This window comes from Neolamprologus multifasciatus, chromosome 7 (assembly GCF_963576455.1).
Source record: "Neolamprologus multifasciatus chromosome 7, fNeoMul1.2, whole genome shotgun sequence".
In the NCBI taxonomy this organism is placed as follows: domain Eukaryota; kingdom Metazoa; phylum Chordata; class Actinopteri; order Cichliformes; family Cichlidae; genus Neolamprologus; species Neolamprologus multifasciatus.
In genome coordinates this window covers 52,234,963-52,245,218 of record NC_140445.1, presented here as the reverse complement: position 1 = coordinate 52,245,218, position 10,256 = coordinate 52,234,963, and the positions used below count along the sequence as shown (strand labels likewise).

The 10,256-nt window shown below is 40.7% G+C and overlaps 1 protein-coding gene across 1 annotated transcript; it reads left to right on the top strand.

Moving 5' to 3' along the window:
• The first annotated feature begins 3,814 nt into the window (after nucleotides 1–3,814).
• sqor (sulfide quinone oxidoreductase) lies at nucleotides 3,815–10,217 on the top strand. The gene is made up of 9 exons (XM_085164996.1): nucleotides 3,815–4,012; nucleotides 4,184–4,354; nucleotides 4,491–4,544; nucleotides 4,650–4,844; nucleotides 4,964–5,173; nucleotides 5,367–5,550; nucleotides 8,866–8,933; nucleotides 9,054–9,232; nucleotides 9,319–10,217. The coding sequence occupies exons 1-9, from the start codon at nucleotides 3,815–3,817 to the stop codon at nucleotides 9,374–9,376; spliced, it is 1,317 nt and encodes a 438-aa protein (XP_085021122.1). The 3' UTR covers nucleotides 9,377–10,217.
• The last annotated feature ends 39 nt before the right edge of the window (nucleotides 10,218–10,256 follow it).

The following is a 10,256-nucleotide window of genomic DNA, read 5'->3' as shown; positions in this document are numbered from 1 at the left end:
AGCAGAGCTACAGATTAAAAATGCCCAAGGCGAAGCAGTCAAAGTCTGGCTGTACTTCACAGCAAAAGAGTGCTTTAAGGTGATACTGTGCAAAGGAGGTAACTCGTCAAATCTGATGAAACACCTGTCGACGTATAGCATTTTGTTAAAAGCCGAGAAATGTGCCGTATTTGATAGCTTGCTGCGAGACCTCACACCGTGCACATCTACTGCGGGTCTGGTGCCTGTTATCGGACCCGGAGTTAGCAATATCCCCCAAAAACCTAAAGAGGAGAGTCCTGGCCCCTAGCCCTACCAGTGTAGCAGGGCTAGGGGCGTAGTCACATGGCTGTCTTCTTGTTTGATAGCAGATACTCCCTTCACCCTGGCCAAAAAGGCTAAAATGACCAAAGAAAATCATCCCTACTGATTAGGAAATAATGGTTTTTTTTTTGTCATTTAGAGAACAGGGTTGGGCAGTTTAAGAGTCACACCCTTATCACAACATTAGACTTTCTACACTAAAGCAAGCCGTGAGTTTGCAACACAGAGGTGCACCCTCTGTTGCATCAACCTTTCAAATAAAGCAAAACAGACTAAATGCTAGAAAGCACAAGCTCCGGTTAAATAATACTCTACGTAAGTAATGTGAAACTGTTTTAACAGTCATTGTTTTCACCGCTGAACATCTTCAGTTTTTAAAACGATATCACACCATATGTGCACTGCTTAAAACACAGTGTTCCTGTACTGCATAACACAAAACAGGTGTGCGGAAGGCGAGGTCGAGCCTACAGGGACTAAAAGCACCTGACGCTCTCATTAGAAAGGGATCAAGGAGCTCGGAGAGACATAACCAAGGTTATTACAGTGGCAAACTTTGCTTAGTGTAGGTTGAATGTATGTCAGTCACGTAAATTTCCTTTATCCAGATTCTATTAAATGTATATTTCTTTTATATTGTACTTATCTAACAAAATTACTTGTAATAAAATTACTTAAAGTCAGCATTTGGGTCATAAATATTTGTTTGAGTGAAGGGTGACACAGCGGTGTGGTGTTTAGCACTCACAGCAAGATGTTCCTGGGTTAGAATCCAGGCTGGGGCCTTTCTGTGTTTAGTTTGCATGTTCTCCCCGTGTCTGCGTGGGTTCAAGTTCTCTGGCTTCCTACCACAGTTCAAAGGGAGTGCATGGGAGTTAGGTTAATTGGGGATTCTAAAAACTGACTGTAGGTATGAACGCCAGCGCGAATGGTTGTCTGTCTATGTGTTGGCACTGCACCAGACAAGCGACCTGTCCAGGGTGTACTCTGTCTCTCACACTATAACAGTCGGGATAGGCTCCAGCCTGCGAGGTGACTGCGTGGTGATAAAAACTCAACTAAAGCTAAACATTTTCAGACAACTAAAGCATTTTAGTCAAGTAGAATACAAATGAAAACTAACGTTTGGAAAAAATATATTATATTATGTAATATACAGTATGTTTCAAACTAAGCAGCTCAATCTCTTCCTCTTGATAACATTTTCTTTAAAGATATAACAAATTTGGGGTCAACTTTAAAGAAAGGCAGGTGTGAAACATAAAAGTGAGGTCAGAGTCAAATGTTACGTGATATTTAGAATCTCCATATATCATTTCTTATATGTCTGTTGTCAATACAAACAATGGCAGTAAGAAAATTAAATTGACGTTGCCCTATAGCATTATTATCACTTTGACCTTCAGACCAGTCGACTGACCTTGAAGGAAAGGTCAGAGGTAAAATGTGACATGATCATTTAAATCTTTATATGGTACTCCCTAGGTTACACTCATTGTTGATTCCAAAAACTGACTATAGGTGTGAATGCCAGCGCGTCTCTCTGTTTGTGCTGGCCCTGTACCAGACTGGGCACCTGTCCAGGGTGTACTCTGTCTCTCGCCCCATGACAGCTGAGATTGGCTCCAGCCCCATACCCCACCCTGAATTGGAGAATGGATGGATGGATGAAAAACCTTAGTTATAGGATTTGTTAAATGTGTAAAAATCTATTATTCTTGCCTGAAGAGGCTTTGATGGATGTATTTTCTGAGACTCTGGATGTCTGCTAAGACTATGTGTCAACTGCTTTCAAAAGGTTTGTTTTTATTGTAATATCTGTACTGACACGCCTAAATCCCACCTGTAGCATATGCACTCCATACAACAGTCCTTAAAAGAGTGAAGCGAACGCTGAAAATTACAAGTGAACTTTCATCATTTAAACTTTGGACTGGTTTATAGACACATGATCTAAAAGCAGATGGTACATAGGGGTGACATCTGAAGCAGTAAAACCAGTTTGAGGAATACAAAACAAGCACAGTCATGATGATAATGATGAAAACTTTTCGTTGTAGGCTTTTTGCACCAAATGTAACCTTTATATAAACATAACCCTCCAGCTTATACGTTTTATCTGCTGAGCAGTTTACGTGATAAGAATCAGCGGGCGTGTACACAGGAAAATGACCAGCCATAAACAACAAACCTACAGCATGCTGATGGTTTAAAGGGCAAACTCGTATAGTACTACTAGAAGCCTACAGTAACAGAGATGTCACAGATGACTTTATTAATAATAAAAGCATTCTCGCACATCACGTAACAAATACATTGCTGGTCCACCACCGGCTCAATGGGTAGCACGTACAAGTCACAGTTTGTACCGTAAACAGTGCTTTCCAGGCCGACTACGTGCAGGCGTGTCGGCCCGCCCACTCTGAGGTGCTTTCAGGCCAAAGTTAGTTAAGTAGAGTGTCAGATTTCGACAGCACAGGAAAACAATGTAACACTTAAAAAAAAGTCTAAACTTTTGGGATATACATTACCCCGTTTGCCAAAATACCCACAATAATCTATTCTGATGACTTTAGTTTAATTAGGCTACAGTAGCTGTAGAAGCTAACACTAGAGTTTTAAACTGACGGTTAAAAAAGTCGATTCTGATTGGTGACTCGCCTGAAATGGGCGGGACCGGAGGTGCCAACTGCAATTGGGCAGCGGGTAGGGCTTGAAAGCGGCACTGGTACCTTCTTCACTGAGAGGAAATTAGAAATTAGGTCAGACGGACTTGTTCCCAGCCTAAGAGCATTCCGCCTAAACGGACATTAACACGGGAGGTTGACAGCGCTCCTGCTGAGGTAGGCCTGTGCTTATTGACGTACTTGTGTACCCGAGCACCACGTTATCAGCTCTCTGTCTGTGCTGGAATGGTTGTGCGGGTGCCAGCTTGTTACGCAGCATGCAACAGCAGCAGCACTGCCTTGGGTTCAGACTGTGCTTGGACCCGGATAGATGAGACCTGTGTTCACGTTTGTTTTGGCGTAACAGCTCTGAGGTGGTGGTGCGGTGTACAACTTATTTGGACCTGTTACTTTAAAGCACTGTTAAATGTTATGGTATCGCACACTGTGTGGGTTTTTTTGTTTTGTTTTGTTTGTTTGTTTACGTTTGTTTGTGTGGCCTGGTGGGCGCCTGTGTAACAATACCTGTGGGTAGAACCACAGATAAAAACCACAAAATCAAAATCATGACCTCGCTGCCCCCCCTCCATTATTAGTGCATGTCAGCACACTAGATATTTGGACTGATCTGCAAATAACAAATAATGCTCAGACATGTGATGAGAGTTTGAAATCCTGCTTGTTTTATTTCCACCAGCCATTCCTGTATCTGGCTAAGCTCTTTACTTTCTAGCTAATGGGAGACAGCAAAGCAGAAAGTAGAGATTGTCATGTTTTTGCACTAACCCCAGACAGTGTAGCTGAGGCTGATCTAAAACGACCTGTGCTTATGGTTCAGACACAGGATGGCTGCACTGCGTCATCTCAAGCAGTGCCACTCGAGGGGAATTGCTATCTCTCAGTTTCACACAAGCAGTCATGCCTCTGCCAAACAGCATTACAAAATGCTTGTGCTGGGAGGAGGAACTGGCGGTATCACAATGAGCTCCCGGATGAAGAGGCTGGTGGGAGCAGAGAATGTAGCTGTGGTGGAGCCCAGCGAGGTAAGGACACACTAGAGGATCACAGTAACCCAGCACCCACTGCAGATTTAGGCTTTCATTCATTTCATCCGTGACTTCATGTTTACATTTCTGTGCTTCAAACCTTGAAAGGAAACTTGCACACAAGCTTGTGTCAACAAAGTTTTTTTTATTAAAAAAAGTGTTTTTCAGATCCACTACTATCAGCCAATATGGACCCTGGTTGGTGCTGGTGCAAAGACTGTAGCGTCCTCAAGCCGTCCCACTGCGAGTCTTATGCCATCTGGAGTGAAATGGGTGAAATCTAAGGTTCAGGAAATTAACCCACAGACAAATACTGTACGCACAGATGACGGGACTGAAGTAAGTTTACAACAGGAAACTGTAAAGTTATAAAATGGCTTAAAAACACGTGATCTGTCTCTGTGTGCGTGTGTGTGTGAGAGAGAAGCTGAATATTATTTTAAAGACCTGACATAAACTTGTTTTCTCCCTACAGATCTCGTATGAATATTTGATTGTGGCGCTTGGTTTAGAGCTCCATTATGAGAAGGTGAAATCACAGTTTTGTTTTGTTTTTTTCTTTAATCAACCTCTGCCAATTTACATCTTAAGAGATTTATACTCATTCTTTTTTTGCTGTTGTTTTTACTTGTAGATTAAAGGACTCCCAGAGGGGTTTGAGCACCCAAAAATTGGCTCTAACTACTCTGTCCAAACTGTGGAGAAAACGTGGAAAGCATTGCAGGATTTCAAAGAGGGCAATGCTGTGTTCACTTTCCCAAATACTCCTGTGAAATGTGCTGGAGCGCCACAAAAGATCATGTACCTGTCAGACGCCTACCTCAGGAAGGTACTTGAATCTTTGAGATCCATTCAAGAGACAATCTTGAAAAATCAAATGTGATTTTTTTTTTTTTTCCCAAATTTGATGAGTGGTTTTTGTTTTGTTTTTTTCTGCTTCAACTGAAGACGGGCAAAAGAGCAAAAGCCAATGTGATCTATAACACATCATTGCCTGTGATCTTTGGGGTAAAGAAATACGCTGACTCACTGTGGGAGATTGTGAAAAAGCGTGACCTACAGATTAACCTGAGGTACAACCTGATTGAAGTGCGCGCAGATAAGCAAGAAGCTGTGTTTGAAAATCTTGACAAACCAGGGGAAACCAAAGTTATCGAGGTAACTGTAACAGCAACTTTCACTTTTGTTTCATGTATAAATGTCCTTTTTAAGTACTGATAAAAAGGGTGTTTGTTTGGGGGGGGGGGGGTTGCAACCTACACATTTTATCTTTTTGCATCTTAATATATAAAATATTTGAAAAAGAAACCCCAGAATAACCAGAATTTTTTATTTTTTATTTTTTTTAAAGTATGAAATGCTTCATGTTACACCGCCAATGGGACCCAGCTCGGTGATTAAAGGCAGTCCGTTGGCCGACGAGATCGGCTGGTTGGATCTGAACAAAGAAACTCTCCAACATACCAAGTATCCAAATGTGTTTGGGATCGGAGACTGCACCAACCTTCCCACATCCAAAACCGGAGCAGCTGTCGGTAAGTGTGTTGTGGACTTAGGTTGAGCGTTGCGCCGAGTAAAGTCTGGAAATTCCACAGCTTCCTCTTGTGTGACCTGCTTGGACTTATGGTTGGGTTTTGGTATTTTTATTTTTTTTTAAAGCTACTATCTGCTGTATTACACAATGATTTGTTGGAACAAGACTATAAAAACACCACCACACCCAGTGAATTTGTTTCTGTGGGGACATTGCTTGTTGTAGTAGGTTGGTCAGTGTGTCGGGTATCGTTTTGTGAGTTTGATTGGATCCTTACATTTTACAAAGAAGGTTTTCTTTTTCTTCTTTTTTGTTTTTTTTTTGTTTTGTTTTTTTTGGTTGTATTTGGCATGAACAGATAGTACAAAGCTTTAATCCTGCACACTTGGCTAATTTTGGATTTCCTGTGTCATTACAGCCAGTGCAATCTCTGTTAATAATAAACTACATTTCAAGCAATTCAGCGCAGACTTTAGATTTAACATATTGTGTCTCATCACTTAAGGAAAAAACCCACACTTTATTGTGCAGTAGTTTCATTTTTCAGTGTGGAGACAGATTGCCAGGTTAGCTATCCTTCCTGGATCACCCTGCCACGGTCACACGCGATGAAAGGGTTACGTGAACAGATGTTCTCAGGTGTTTTAAGTCCAGGTTTGGACTGGACTAATCAGGCAGAGTCAGACATGTCCTGAAGCCACTCCAGATTTGTCTTGTTTGTATAATTCAGGCCATTGTCGTGCAGAAACTTGACTCTTCATCTTAGTGTTCGGTTTCTGTGCTCTGGAACTGGTTTTGGGTGCTTTCTTTCCTTCCTTCAGCTCCAACCAGGCTGAGACGTGCTGGCATTAAGGCTGATATGAGTCAGTGATGAGCAGCGGCCGAGTGTTAAATACATGGTCTGTTCACTTCTGACTGGATAGTTCAGTTTGGAGTTCTTTAAAAGCTCTTTGTCATACTTTACAAAGCTGTCTAATGGCTTTTTACTGAGAGTCACTTCTGTGTAGCTGGGGTACTATACTGTTGTCCTTCTGGAAGGTTTTCCTGTGAAGAGCATTTCTGTTAAAGTGATGTTTGAATCCATAACCAAGGAGTGTCCTGCTTTGTTGCTCAGCCAACTTTACCAATAGAGTCCTCTGTCTTTCATAATTACTTTTCAGTTCTACAAAGAGTTCCTCTGTTTTTGTCCTGAATTGCAGTTTGAATTGGTGGATCTTGCATACATACACGTGTGTATATAAAACATGTTTTTGCTTAGTCATGGTGGGGTATGCAGTCTGAAGCGACTGTATACCTTTGTAAATGTATCGCTCACTGCTTTTCTTTTTTCAGTCTAGAGGATGTGGCTGTTTTAGCCCCTCTAACAGTTGTAGTGTTGACATTATCTGCCGGTCAGTCCATCTGTCTGTCCTTGGGTGAAGTTTGATCTGGAGGGAAGTGTGTCGGTAAAATGCTACACAAGGTGAACAAGTTTCATATTTATAGTTAAATCTTAGGTTCAGAGCCACTGCGTTTCTGGGAAGGTGATCTAGTGAATATGGATCTACTCTATGCTGTCTTCTGGGTGTACAGGTCGAAGGCATTCACAATGGACGCACTTGAACAACAGATCACTAACTATAAATGCTTCAGATTTCGCTGTAGTCTTCTTTAGGATAAGAGCTCTAAAGTTTCATCGCTGTGTGCTTAATTTGGAACAGTAACTGCTGTAAGCATCTCTGGCTTCTGATTGGTTCAGATGTTTTAACAAGCTACCTGAACTTGTTAAATTTAGTTGAGGCTAATGAAGTCAGAGAGCACAGTAGCCTTACATGCTGCTTGCTATGTTTGAAGTCTTTTATTCTTCTGCCACATTTCTTATTTTGTAACAAAGACCTCCGAGCGCCTCAGAGTTGAGACTTTGACTCGTGGCCTGCCCACTTTGCATTGCCACAGGTCATTATGCCTTGATGTCAACTAAATGTTCTTGACTCTCTGATGTAATCACTTCCTGTGTGTACTCCACTTCCGGCTTTAATTCCCATTTAAGAAATGGACACACCCTCAAGTTGCTTAATAGCTGAATAGTCCCCGTATATCGTTCCCTATAAGCTTCTATGGCAGTAAGAAACATAGTTTTAAATGGTTCTTTGTAGTATTATCACTTTGGCCTTCAGATCAAACTATTAACATTGAAGGAGAGGTCAAAAGTGACATATTTTAAGTCTTTATGTGGTAGGGTTCTATATATCAACAATGCACACCAAATTGTAAGAATCATAGATTCTAGATTTTAAGGCATTTTGTCAATTTTCAACCAATAATTTATTGAGTTGACCTTAGTTGATGGAAGCAAAATTTTAATGGTTTGTTAACATGTCCCCACTCTACACCCCTACAAAGTTTTATCAGAATACATTCAAAACCTTTTTGAGCTAATGTGTTTACAGACAGACTGATAATACACAAAAGCTCTACCGAGAAAAATAACCTCAATGGTGAAGGTAAAAACCAAGAGTAAAACTCACAGCTATGTTTAAGAGTCAGGGTAAAAGCATTTCCACACACAAAGTGTAACGCAAAATCAAGCGATTCTGACTAAATGGCTGTGTAGCTTTAAGAAAACCACGTATGACTGGGGGACCTTCAGTTTGCAAATGAGAAGAGAGGTTGGACTCTGGAGCAATGGGCAAGGCCCATGTGGTCCGAACTGGATTGAACCAAACAGGTATGACAGGGTAAGAAGATAGGTGGGTGAAGTGATTGGTGCCTGCTGTAAAAGTCCGTGGGGGCAGTGTGGTGATCTGGGGTTGCTTCAGTTGGTCAGTTTCAGCAACATTGTGTGTCCAAAAGTAAAGACTGAATGACCAGGCTTTTCCATCAATGGCATATTTTCTTCTACATACTTAAAAATGGAAACAATTTATTTGGCTCAAATTGTAGAACAGTGGTTGAGGGAGCATGGGACATTGTTTGCCCTGGATTGGCCACAACAGAGTCCAGACTTTCAGGATGTGCTGGAGAACACTTTAATCCCATCATCAATAGAAGCTCTTTACAAAAAAAGGAATGTAACTCTGGATGGAAATAAATGTTGTGGTGTTGCACAAGCTTATCAGAGCTTAAGATAGTCCAACAAAACGTGACTTTTGTTTTTGGTTGAGCTTTGTAATTGTCAGTATGTGCAGGTCACCTCAATGATGGTGTACATTTTAGGACCTACGACAGCTTCCAGAAAACTTGACCAAGATAAACATGCTGGTGTAATTCAGTTTATCGAATAAGGACCTGTTGGATATAAGCAGAATTTAAACTCTTTTTGTTTGTTTGTTTTTAGCGGCACAGTCTGCCGTCTTGAGCCGAACTATCAGCAAAATATTGAAAAAAGAAAAACCAGATAAGAAGGTAAGTGTGACAGCCATGATTCATATGTTTAATTGGTAAATATGGTAAAGCTGCTTCTTAGGAAATACGTCTACTGAAAAACACACAAACTGATAATCTGTCCCTTTCTTGTTTATTTAGTATGATGGGTATACTTCATGTCCCTTGGTCACAAGCTACAACACAGTAATCCTGGCAGAGTTCGACTACAACGGACAACCGCTGGAAACATTCCCCTTCAACCAAGCCAAGGAGAGGCGATTAATGTACTTCATGAAAGCAGATGTGATGCCTCACCTCTATTGGCATGGCCTTCTTAGGTATGTTTACAGTTAATTAACAGCAGTTAATTAGCAGCAGTTAAGCCGCTACAACAACAGCTTTGTCTTTATTTGTCTCACGACAGGGGGCTGTGGGGCGGACCGGGACCTTACAGGAAAATCATGCATCTTGGGATGAAATGAAACCTCATCTTCAGTTTGAATCTGAAAGGAAATTCATTGTGTAATCATCTACCCAAGGGTGGACACGCATATGGATAAAGGAGTAATGTGAATGTTTTGAACATCATGATTAATCGGTCTCACAGAAAAGCTCATTTAAGTAGCGTTTTTGATATTACTGTGGAATTAAACGACTGGAGTGATGGAGTGGGTCTAAACTGCTCATAGATCAGCTGGAGTTTTTTTTTTTTTTTTTTTTTTTGCTAGCTTCATTGTATTAAAACAAAAAAAATATCCTATAAACATTAAAATGACTGAAGCTTATGAAACCTCATGTCAGACTGTTATTGCAGGATAATATGAAACAACAAATGAATTGTTTTGTTATTGCATTAATTATTACTTCATAAAATTACAATATTGGACTTTAATGAGCAGCTTTGATTTGAAATGGTTAAATCTGAAAAGCGGTTTTCAGACACAGGAGGCCAAAATTTAATTGCACACGTGTGTAAAATTGCCCGTATGTCCTCTGAAATAAGAATATGATAGGCTCTCAGATGAAGACACTTTTGATAGCACTTTTGCATAATCTGAATAATCTGTTTTACCTGATCACTATCAATAGACTTTGATGTGTACTTGTATAAAAGTTGGATTTAATTTGCAAAATCCAGAGACCTGGGTCACTGGATTCAAACAGACTACTCTTTATTCTTCTCTCTGCATGTTAAAGGTCATCAGCAGGACTACACTTCTTATTGCAAACTGGCAGAATATGTCTTCATTTCGTGATCACCTTTCCAGTAGCAGTTTAATGTCAACGTTAAAAACATCAATAAATGTCGGAAACTTGCAGGGATATTTAAATGACTGTCTCGGATTTCATGAATGTCCAGAG